At 40.8% G+C, this 11761-nt stretch overlaps 1 protein-coding gene across 3 annotated transcripts; it reads left to right on the top strand.

Moving 5' to 3' along the window:
- Positions 1-826: 826 nt before the first annotated feature.
- On the top strand, positions 827-10955 carry PDCD6 (programmed cell death 6). 3 transcript variants are annotated; one of them, XM_027679217.1, is made up of 6 exons: positions 827-954; positions 3920-3981; positions 7030-7074; positions 8073-8225; positions 8905-9014; positions 10413-10955. In XM_027679217.1, exons 1-6 carry the CDS (start codon positions 869-871, stop codon positions 10509-10511), a joined length of 555 nt encoding a protein of 184 aa, XP_027535018.1. In that variant the 5' UTR covers positions 827-868; the 3' UTR covers positions 10512-10955. The 3 variants fall into 3 exon arrangements, with proteins under 3 accessions (XP_027535018.1, XP_027535008.1, XP_027535027.1); XM_027679207.1 differs by having other exon boundaries at positions 828-954; positions 8073-8231; XM_027679226.1 differs by lacking the exon at positions 827-954 and adding an exon at positions 3695-3828 and having other exon boundaries at positions 8073-8231.
- Positions 10956-11761: the final 806 nt, after the last annotated feature.

Raw genomic sequence — 11761 nt, 5'->3', positions numbered from 1 at the left:
GTATGTAACTCCTTTGGCCTGTGAACCTGCTGACCTTGTGCCACTCTGGCCCTGACACCGACTCCTCAGTAGCCCAGAAGAGATACATGCAAGGTCAGCAGTTTGGACAAAGGATAGAACAAAGAGTGTGGCTTTCTTCACTGACCAGGGGGAGAACGTCCCAAAGGATAAGGACGGTTCAGTAAAGCATCATATTTGTATGTCTGTGCTTGGGAGGTTTTAGTGAGCTCTGGAGGCACTCCAGGTCCCAGGGGACCGTACACTGTTCCTAGAAATTGCAGGTAGGGGGGAAGGGAAGTAGGCTGATTTTTGGACGATTATGTTCAGACCTCAGTAAAGAATTCAGCTAAAACTTACTGAGGTGATACTAACTTGGCTTCCACACAAGTTCAGTCCTGTACCCGAAATTCTAGTCCCATGTGCTTTCGATCTTCACTTTGCGCAAGGGAATCAGTCCATTGGGTTTTGCTTCTCCCTATAGCCTCTTTTTCCCCTGCAGCAATAGTCCCTGCAGAGGCTTGGATATTAAATTTATGCTATTTTCCCTCCAGGACAAGCCACTTCCCCTGAGCGGGGACTTAGCAGGGATCGGTCACAGGGACGGCTCCTGACTTTGCGGGAACCGTCGCAGCGGATGATGGCTCGTGGAGAGGGCGGGGGGGGGGGGGGGGGAGCCGCCACTCCCCGGCCGCGGACGCACTCGGCTCAAGCCGCAGGGGGCGGGGCCGGAGGCCGCAGAATTCCTCTCGTGAGCCGCTGCAGGATCGAACCGGGCGGGAAGAGCTCGGGATTCCCCGGGGCGGGGCGGGGCTCGTGCCGTCACCGCCGCGCTGCGTCACGGGCGGCCCGTGGCGGAAGCGCGAGGGCGATGGCGGCGGGGTACCAGCACCGGCCTAACGGCGGCGGCGGCGCCCCCCTGCCCGACCCCACCTTCCTGTGGAACGTCTTCCAGAGGTGAGACCGCCGAGACAGCCCCCCGGGCGGGGACGGGGGCTGCCGGGGGAAGGAGCGGACGCTGGGAGGTGCCCGGAAGCTGCCGCGGGAATCCGGCCGCCGGCCCCGGGCATCCAGCGGTAAACACCGCGGTGGTGTCCCTGTGGGGGGAACCTCGGGGGGAGCTATAAGAAAGGGGTGAGGAGGAATAACTGCGGCTGAGTTTTAGCTCAAGGGTGAAGGGGATTGATGGGAGCGAGAAGGTAACCTTGAAAACACTGAAGTAATTGTTGACTCGAGGATCCAGAAAGGATTAAGTCTGGAGGATCAGTGCGGCAGTACAGGAAGGCTTGTAAAAAGGAATCTGATAAACGCTTTGTGGAAGACTTTAAAGCTAGCGACAAACTGATAGCTTTAGGGCGAGAGGCCGTGGTCTTAAGCTGCGCCAGGGGAGGTTTAGGTTGGACATTTGAAGGAGTTTCTTCACAGAAAGGATGATTAGATATTGGGATGTCAGTATTGGGCGGAGTCACCGCCCCTGTAGGTGTTCAAGGAAAGACTGGACGTGGCACTTAGCGCCATGGTGTAGTTCACATGGTAGTGTTCGGTCAAAGGTTGGACTCGATGATCTCGGAGATCTTTTCCAACCTAATTGATTCTGTGATTCTGTGAAATACTCTCTTGAATTCACCTGGAGCAGAGGGACCCACAAGGGAGTTAGCAAGCCTGTGTTAAACAAACACACTGTCGAGATTGTAGCAGTAAAGAAGCCAAAGGAGATTTCACGCTTGTGTCATGTCGAGGAAACCAGGGAGGTGCCTACGTTGGATCCTTTTTTATGGGAGATGAGTCAAGACAGATCCTGTGACACTAGTGACAGCAAAAAGAGATTAAGCAGTAGACAAACAGAAGTTGCTAAAACTGGCTAGTATTTACTGAGTGACTCAGGAATGCGGCAGCTTACCTACCCAGCCTTCTGTAAAACTTCATCTGAGCACTCAGAGGGGGCAGGCATGAGGCCATTTCTTTTTTTAAAGAGTCCAGAAAGAAACAGATCAACAATCTGACTTCTGCACCAGGAAAATTAGTAGAAACCATCCTAAATGTTGTAGTTAGTCAGACTTAATGTAGGAGTTGCATGGCTTTTGTTGAAAGTATTCTTGTCTGGAAGACCACTGTATAAGTCCTGGAATATGTTAGATAAGAATTGGATATGGATATGATGGCTAGAACTGGTGCAATTCATATAATTTGTATACTTTCCAAAAAGACTCTCAACAGTATCAAAGGCCTTTCAAGGAATCCAGTAAATGTAGAATGAATTGGAAGGTCCTTTGGTGGGTGGAAAACTGACTGAAGAGTGTATGGTCATCTGCCACACTGACAGATGGAACTGTTCTGGGATCTTCATTCACCTTGTTCAGGAGCAACTGGGGGAAAACAGAGTAGGTCTAGACTAGATATTAGGAAGGAATTCTTCACTGTGAGAGTGGTGAGGCACTGAAACAGTTTACCCAGAGAAGCTGTGGATGCCCCATCCCTGGTAGTGTTCAAGGCCAGGCTGGATGGAGCTCTGAGCAACCTGGTCTAGGGGAAGGTGTCCCTGCCCATGGCAGGGGGGTGGATCTAGATGGTCTTTAAGGTCCCTTCCAACCCAAACTGCTCCATGATTCTATGAAAAGAGGGTGAATGGTCAGATGAGGTTTGCTGATTCCTGCAGTAAGTTAGGCCTATGAAGCCTTGCAGGAGCACCTTACAGTCCTGCCTGACTGGGTACTATCAGCCTGTCATGGCCAGATCGTGATTGCTGTATGACAGGTGAAATCCAGAGTAGGTACCTGATGTCCGTGAGGAAAAACCCATTTTAACTTTACATCATTTTATTTATAAAATGAATGTGCTGTCTGATGATGCTCAGGAGCAGGATAAGTAGGTCACAATGCAGTTTTGTTAAAATATCAGCTTAGGACTTTAGTAGGAGCTCATAAAAGGTAAAAAATATTCAGAATACTGAGAAAAGAAATAGAGAATAAAAAAGGGGAATATATTTTTGTTATTGTAATCTTTACAATTTATGCTTGCAATTTCCATGTTGCGTGTGGCTTACATAATTTTTGAGATGGGGAAGGAAGCAATAGAGTGAACTGAAAATGTTTAGGAAAAGACCAGAAGGACTAAAGGGAAAAAAATCAGCTTCTGCGAAGAGGGATCAGCTGAGCAGGACTCTGCTTTGAAATGGTAGGAATGAGAGAAAAACTGTCAGTCCAAGGGGAAGGTCTTTGTATGGAATGAAGTCCCCACCACTTTCAGATACCCTTCTAAAGAAGGCACTGTCCTGCTTTATTTGGGCAGAAATTACTTAATTCATTAATTTTGGCATAGAACTAGATTCTCCAAGACCGTGAAGACTCAATGGAAGCTGGAACCTGCCTATGCTTTTTCCTTTTTGAACGCCTTTGAGAGGGCTCAAGGCCCTGCAGCTGATTGAGTCTTTCAGTACTTTGGTCACATTAGTGAGTCTCTCCATTGCCAAGATTTTACTGAGGGAATCTGGGTGCCAAACCTGTCGCTCTAGTTTGGGAAACAAACAGCTTACTGCTGTGACATTAAGCATTTGTGGATTTAACTAGCACGGTGTGCTCTGCAGTTCTCTTAAAAATAAATGAATAAAAATACTTTCTTGTGCAGAGTATATCCAAACTGTTTTATTGTCAGTGTGTGTTTCTCTGTGTGTCTCTTCACTCATAAGTAAATCTTGCAGTTTTCTTTGTAGCTTTTATCTTGTTCCAGAATGTCTCCTCAGTCTGAATGAAGGGTTAAATTTGCAGTAACTGTGAATGGTTGACCAAGTTAAGTGCAATTAGTGACTTTTCAGGAAAAGGTTAATCTTACCTGGTGAGTAAGAACCAGAATGTTCAAGTCTTCTGTGAGTGGAACCTGTTAAATTGAGCTATTTAAAGCTTACCCCCTTATATTTTTTCCCCAGAGTTGATAAAGACAGGAGTGGAATTATATCTGATAATGAACTTCAGCAGGCATTATCCAATGGTAAGTATGCAAAGAGCTGTGAGGTAGTTCGTTGTAAACTTAATGTTAAATTTCTTGTGAGACAGGTCACTTGATGCCATCATTTTTGAACTGAGGGATGTTCTTACCACTGATTAATACTATTTAATCTACAGCAAAAGGCTGGGGAGGCGAAGAAGAAAAAAGAACAATCCTCCTGATTTTTTTGTTTTAAATTGAGTATCTATTGTAAATGTTACTGATTTGTATTTTGGGGAATGAAGGCATCCACATCCCTTTTTTTTTTTCCCCCATCTCTGCTTCCTGGAAATCATAACCAGTTATTTATATATTCCTCACTTATCACTACTGAACCTTTGCTTTTTAACCAGGATCAGTGTATAACCTGGACAAAGATTATCTGTTTACAACCAGTCTTTTTACTACACATAAAATCTTTTCATACAGTATGGTGCAGGAATTAAAGATAGTAATTCTTTTTTTTTTTTTCCCCCAAATGAGGCATATTTGAGGTTTTTTCCTAACAGAGTAGAAAAGTGCACTCTAGATCTAGTACTAAAACTTTCTAGTAGTCTGTGAGTTGCCTGTATTAATGCTAAAGAGTAACTAGGGTATGGTCAAATAACTCATGGAAGCAAAATTAAAAATGAACTTTTTTTTCCAGTAGCCTATTTTTACTTTCCTCTCATGACTCAGTGTGGGTAGGGTTGTACTTTGTGGGTTGGGTTTGTTTCCACCTAGGAATCTGAAAAATGGCATATTGAGGTTGTTTATGCACCTTTGAGTTCATATCAAATCTCCCAAGGTTTAATTCCTTTGTCCTTCCTGTGTTTTGTGACTTGACAACAGTTTAAACTGATGTGAGCTGCAGTGCACACAGGCTGAAAGGCCCCTTGTTGTCAGTAATTGCCTGACTTAAAATAAATTTGGATGGCTCTATTTAGTAAAATTGCACTCTAGTAACTGAACTGGATTTACTAGAATATTCATTTAATAATGTATCTGAAAAATTAAAAGCAATGTATTGTGCCTGCCAGACCCGATCCATAACTAAAATACTATTTTGAATAAAAGCTAAGTTAAATTGATTAAGTCACCATTTTCACTTAAATTACACTGGTTTAGAACTGTGGGAACCTGGCTTTACCTGCCATTTTAAACTTCATATAGTTTAAATATCTTCTCATCTGATTAAATTTAAGAGTAATAGGCAGTGATGACTATCTGAACTCTTTTCTTTCCTTATTTGCAGTGTAGATTAGCAGTTGCAGTGCTTTGCAGTTATGAAGAATGCCTGCCAAGTGTTAGACAAAATATTTACAGAGCTGTAAGCTTCCTTCATTCCAAGAGATTCTATATCTTGTGCACCAAAGTCACTAAGAATTCACTATATTCTTTTCAAAACATATCCTCTAGTGGAAGGTTGTGCATAGCCGTCCTGCAATCTTAACATGGGCTAAAAGAATGTTATGTGTTTATTTCTAAAACATCTTAAAAGGTCTGCATAGTGCTCATTAAAATTTGAAGCTCAGTCTGGTTTTGACATTTTGACTTTTCAACATGTCAAGTTTAAGCAAATAACAGTATGGTTATGTGGGAGGGAGTGATCATCTCATTGTATAGCTGTTTCCACAATAAAATCCTGTGCTTCCTTCTTGTTTTCTTCTGTACTGCTGTGTGAATTAATAGTAGAGTCAGGAAAGGAGGCAGGAACAGTCTTTCACTGTTGGAATAGGCTGAAATCAGTACAGTTCTTTAGCTCTGGAGTTGCTTAGATTTCACTCTGTGGCATCTATATGAGTCTCTTGAATATTCCAACGTGAAATAAGTTAACTTATTTCACTTTTTTTCACTGTATTTTCACTTTTTCCTCTTATTCTGTTTAGAGTTAAGTGCTGGCACCCTATTAATAATGCCATTATTTTTTATTTTTGTCAGGAGACATACAACTCTAAGGTACTGCTGTTCTCTGTCTGAAATACTGCTTAAGCATTTTCAGAGCCATCTTTTCTCTTTCTCTGCTTATGTTTCTCTTTATGTGCAAATAGTCATATGTCCTGCCTACAGTACAGGGTTCTCCCCCATTGCTGCACCTATAGACTTACACCACTGCAGCTTGATCCAGCGAAGCTCAGTACCAATGCAGCCCTCCTCTTAGGTACCTGTGGTCAGCTACTGCGTCACTGCCAACACCTCTGCAGCGCCCCTCCTCTCACTGATTCCTTTACTCCTTGTCTCACTGATCCTTTGTGGTCCCTGCACATAACTGCAATTAATTTAATATCTGCTGCTTCATCCTCCTGGTTCCCTCACAGGCTCTAGAGAAATGGTGGTGAAATTCTAGATGAGGCACAATATTTCTCTTAATTTAAAGCTTAATGCTTCCTAGCACTCGGGAATGCTCTCAACCAAGTGGAAACTATTCCACAGCAACTAGCCTCTAAACACTCAAAGTACAAAGCTCCTCTTCAAATGATTACTGCTCAGGCAGCAACATTTCTTGTTCTGAAAATACTAATTTAAAACATTTAAACTAATGTCTAATCGATCTAGCAGTGGAGGTGGGATAATTCTAAATTGCACTGTGTTATGCCATTTTAGAAACCTCTTCTTTTTATTTCTGTCAGAAACTAAGTGCCCTGGAGCAGTCCTGTAAAACAGGAAGTGAGCGGATGGGTTTTTACTGAGGAACAGATATGAGACCTTGATTGAGTTGTAACTTAAAACTCTTTTGCTCCCATAGTAGAAAATGATCTTGCCTTCTATCCAATACTTCCTGACAGCCTGGGATGAAAACATCCTTCTTAGATCTTCCAGCATTTGTTAGTTTTTTTTTGTTGCAGACTGAAAAATGTTGGTTTCTGTGTAGTTCTCGTAAAGCATTGGTCTGAAGTCATCTCTGAATGGTCAAGAACATAATTACTTCAAAGCAGCCTTATTTTGAATACGCCAGCTCCATGTCATCTAGCTCTGAATTCACTTCTCATAACTGAATTTTTTGTTTGGTTTGTTGCATTTTTTTAAAATGTTGCTTAGCATTGAGGAACTAAGTAATTCTTTCTGTTTCAGGCACGTGGACTCCATTTAATCCAGCAACAGTCAGGTCAATTCTTGGTGAGTGTAGCTGTGTGATGTGAAATAGTGAAGATACTGTTTTGTGATCATTCAGATGATTGAAAATGCTATCAATTGCTGCACTGTTTTTTTTTTCCTCAGAGTGTCCAGCAGTAGTAAGTTGAGTTCAAATATTTTCCCTTTTGATGAATACAGGGATGCCCTTTTTGTGCACACATGTGCACTTGTCGAAGTAGCCTGAGAAAATTTACTGACAAACTGAATAGATAGTGAATGTAATTTATGCATGGGGAAATTGTCATATTAAATATTCTAAAAAGATATTATATAGCTTGTCTTTGTAAGTAGTTTTTCCTGTCTTGCATTTTAATCCTATGTTTCACTCCAGAAATACCAAACACAAGCTTTAAAATGTTTGAATTCTCTTAGGTGTCCTAAAATAATTGCCAATAATGTGGAAGATGATGGTTGTAGAATAGAAGGATAAAAATTCAGGCACAATAACTCTTTTCTATCACACAGTTCATAAATCCAAGGACTAAATTTTTTGCTTTGTTTTCAATAAGTATTCAGCTCTGAATTCCACTGCTGTGTGCCATGCATTTTATATAAAGATGACAGTATCAGTAAGTCAAATGCAGGTGAATATTCCAGCACTTGTGGCAGCGAATAGACTTAAGACTTTTTAATGTGTCCTTAGAAAAGAACAACCCACCCCTCTGGCCATTTTAATTGATCACTGGATGATCAATCAAGCCCTCAATATTTTCAAACTGAAAATGAAAACCCAGGAAAAATAAACTTTCTGCAATTCATTCTGGTCATCTTTCGTCTTCCTTTATCTTTCTCTTTCAGTGGATGACTACTTGCTTTTTCTTGGCAGAACTTTCCAAAATATCACTTGTATTTTAGCAATTTCTTTTCTGTCTTCAGCTCTCCACAAAGTGCTCTTGCTGTTTTCTTAAAATACTGGCAAAATCCTTGCTGAGGAGTAGTATGACTAAGGTTTTGTATGGGTTTCTTATTTTTTATTTCAGGGATGTTTGACAGAGAAAACAAAGGTGGTGTGAACTTCAATGAATTCACGGGAGTCTGGAAGTACATCACAGACTGGCAGAACGTCTTTCGAACGTATGACAGAGACAATTCTGGAATGATTGACAAAAATGAACTAAAGCAGGCACTAACAGGTTTTGGTAATTCATTTGTAATTACAGTTTTTATGATTGGGTTATGCCATCAAATGAGCTTCTTATTGTTAGGGCTTTACTGCTCTGACAAATGTGACTAAAAATGAGGCAGGTGAAGGGCAGCTACCTTTTTAGGTGTAAGGTTCCTTTTAATGATGTCCGTGCCACAAGCACATTTTCTTTTTTAAACTTGTTTCCTTTAATGAAAAAAAAAGAAAACATCCCACGCATGTACTGACACATCCAGTTCCAGCCTCCTCTCTCTGCTCCGAGAGCGTTACCAGCGCTTCAGGCAAATGTCTGAACTTCCAAGGTACTTGATACAGCTTGCCACTTTTTAAAACAAAGCCAGCTGTCTATGCTATGAGAGCATTCTGGTGGCAAAAGAACTTCCATTCCAGTGACTTCACTTGTAAAGACTTGAGCTGCAGCCCTAAACCGTTCCCTCAACCAACTAGTCACCTTAATCAGTAATTAAATTTACTGTGACTCTGGGTATAATTATTATTAAGCATGGGTTTTATCGCATGCCTTTTTATAACAGATATTTAGAAAAAAAATCCGTTTTAACTCCTCACTGTTTTCTCATTTAGTGACATACGCCTGTTGAACAGCCTTGTTGTTTCTATAGAAGGACTGTGGTATTTGAAACCTTTTAAAGCATTTCTCTTTTTCCAAGGTTACCGACTGTCTGATCAATTCTATGATATCCTTATTCGTAAATTTGACAGACAAGGAAGAGGACAAGTTGCTTTTGATGACTTTATTCAGTGCTGTGTTGTTTTACAGGTAAGAAATGAGATGTGCTTTAATGCCAATTAAAAAAAAATTACCTTTTCTTAAGCTTTTATGGTTCTCACTTTAACAGTGGATCTAGAATAAACAAATGGTTTATTTATAATAAACCATTTGAACTAAGTATACGAGAGGAGCTAGAAACATCTTCACATATTGGTCTTCATTACTTATCCATTTGCATCACAAGTAAATTTGATAAAATTGGGAGGGGCAAAAAAATGTAAAGTAGTCTCCATGTTTTAAAAGGAAAACACCTAACACTATCTCCATTAGTTTAATACACACACTTCTTCTGGAGCTTGAGTGTCTAAAGTGGAGTGTTCTTGTCCCATGGTGCCCATAATTCTCATAATCTGAATTACAACTTTTTTGTGTATCTCTGTGTTTAAGGCTCTGATTAAAGGAGTTTGACCTAGGAGCTGAATTACTCAGTCTTTCATCACAGCAGTACCTTCAGGGACAACGGTAGTACAAGACATTTCAAACAAACAAACAAAACCCAAAAAAATCTTTGAGAGAGAGTACTGTAGGTTTGCAGGTGTATTTCTTTGTTTAGAAATCAGTCACTGGGTGATTCCTCACCTCATTGCTTAAGGTTTCTCAAAGCTTACTGACTTTTCTGAAAGGTATGTAAGATTTTGTGGAAAAGTTGGGAAACTGTAGGAGTTTTAGTAGAATAGGAAAAAGTCTGCTGCTCTTTCTGCTGGCCAGCACTGCCAGAATATCTTAAAGATATTTTTTGATATGCAAACATGAAGGGAAAGCAGTATCCTGTAAAAGTAGTATCCCTGTTATTTGCACTCAGGTGTCTTGTGTCTTGTTCTTCTCCTTTTAGCTTTATGTCTGTAACTGTAAGTCTGCTGAAACATCAGTTGCCTTGATACCCAAGGCAATTATAATTAGTTATAAACTTGAACTCTAGTAAAAAGGGCTTTGAAATGGAGTTTCATTCAGGTGATATTACTGAAACCATGCTGGTAGTTATTCTGGTCCACTGTATGTACTGCCTGGCATCTCCGGGGTTATACAGAGACAGCTCAGATACCAATGACACACAAAGCATATTTGCCTAGAAGGTGAGAAGTGCACAACGTCTGTGTTGGATTCTGTTTCCAGATGACTCCCAAATGTACCATTTTTTCACCCCCACTTTAAAGCCAGTTATAAAAAGCTGTCTGGTCTATAAAGAAGTGCCTAGAGATAGACTTAGGTGTTGTATCATTATTGGCAAAGAGCTATATTTATACACCCAAGACTGTAAAATGGCTACAGAAGGGATAAACAGAAAGGGTTTCACAGAGGCGTAGAAGCCAGGTGGCAGGGGGAATACATAGCAGCCTGAACCTTCCCAACAAACAAAAATGTATATTTTTTTTCCCTCCTCCTCAGAGGCTGACTGATGTGTTCCGACGATACGATACTGATCAAGATGGCTGGATCCAGGTGTCCTATGAGCAGTATCTTTCCATGGTCTTCAGCATTGTATGACACTGATAACTAGGAATTGCACACTGGCATTACACAGACTGGAGTTGCCAAATCATCCTGTACTGAATATGATTATTGATGTATTATAATGGATGTAACTTCGCGTTCTTAAATTTTGTATGTTGGTCATCACCATCAGAATCTGTACTTGAGTTGGTTTTTATTTTGTATTATTGTACAATATGACCATCTCTGCTTATTGTAGTACAGAAAGCACAGAATCTCGATTTAACTGGTGCGATGTCAAACTTAACCTATTTCACATATCCTGCATGGGAAAAATGACTCTTTAGAAATGCCAAATTAAAATAATGCTTGTTAGTTTATAAAAGAGTTGGAAGTCAGAAGTTGCACAACATGTTTTGCATGTGCCTTACTTTTATAAGAGTTTAATGTATTAATTTTTAATACAGAATTTAAAATTAAGTAAAAATATTGGATCAACTTTTGTAGTCTGTTTCACTCTTGTACAGCTTTAAGGGGGTGGTGGCATTATTTCTGTATTCCTGTCGTTCAGAGATGTCTCCCACTGGGATGGCCTGTTTTTCTTGTCTTTTATTTTTCAGCTGCCTCCTTTTTTCAGCGTATCCTTGGGCAAGCTTCAAATACAACTTCTTCATACCTGTGTTCATTACTGCATCTTCCTTGATAAGTTCTGCACAAAAAAGAACTCTGACTACTCTGAATGTGTTCCCTCTGCTTAGTCATCTCATTTAACATCAGCACTCTTCCATTTTGTGCTGAAGCACTTATTTGAAGTGGCCTTGAATTGACAGTCAAACACACTCATAAGGTTACCAAACATCTCACCATTTACAGCTGATGAGAGAGACAGTGGAAAAACTGAAGCAAAACAATTAATGACTGTGTCATATACCATCTCCTGCAGTAACTCTGCAAGCAACTTGGAGGAAGCAAAGACAAGTTAACAAAAAAAGTCAAGGTTACGATGTTATTTCCAGGTGACCCTGAGATTAGCTCAGTTGGTTAAAGCATCTTTGGCCCTTGTGGGTCCCTTCCAACTCAGAATATTCTGTGACTGTGTCTTAGCCAAGATAAAGTGTCTAGTGTCAGGGTGAAGACGGCAAAGTGGCAACTGTGCAGTTGTCAAACATCTGTCATGCAGAGAAGCTGCTACTAGTTATCAAGTGATAATCAATCAGACCCTTAGTGACAGTTCAACAACACTCTGAACACTCTTCTGGTGTGAAATATCTGGGACGTGACCAATGGTCTCCATAGCATAAGCC

This window comes from Neopelma chrysocephalum, unplaced genomic scaffold (genome assembly GCF_003984885.1).
Source record: "Neopelma chrysocephalum unplaced genomic scaffold, ASM398488v2 Primary Assembly neopelma1_22b, whole genome shotgun sequence".
Lineage (NCBI taxonomy): Eukaryota > Metazoa > Chordata > Aves > Passeriformes > Pipridae > Neopelma > Neopelma chrysocephalum.
The sequence above is the reverse complement of the archived record's forward strand: the minus strand, read 5'-3'. Positions and strand labels throughout refer to the sequence as shown.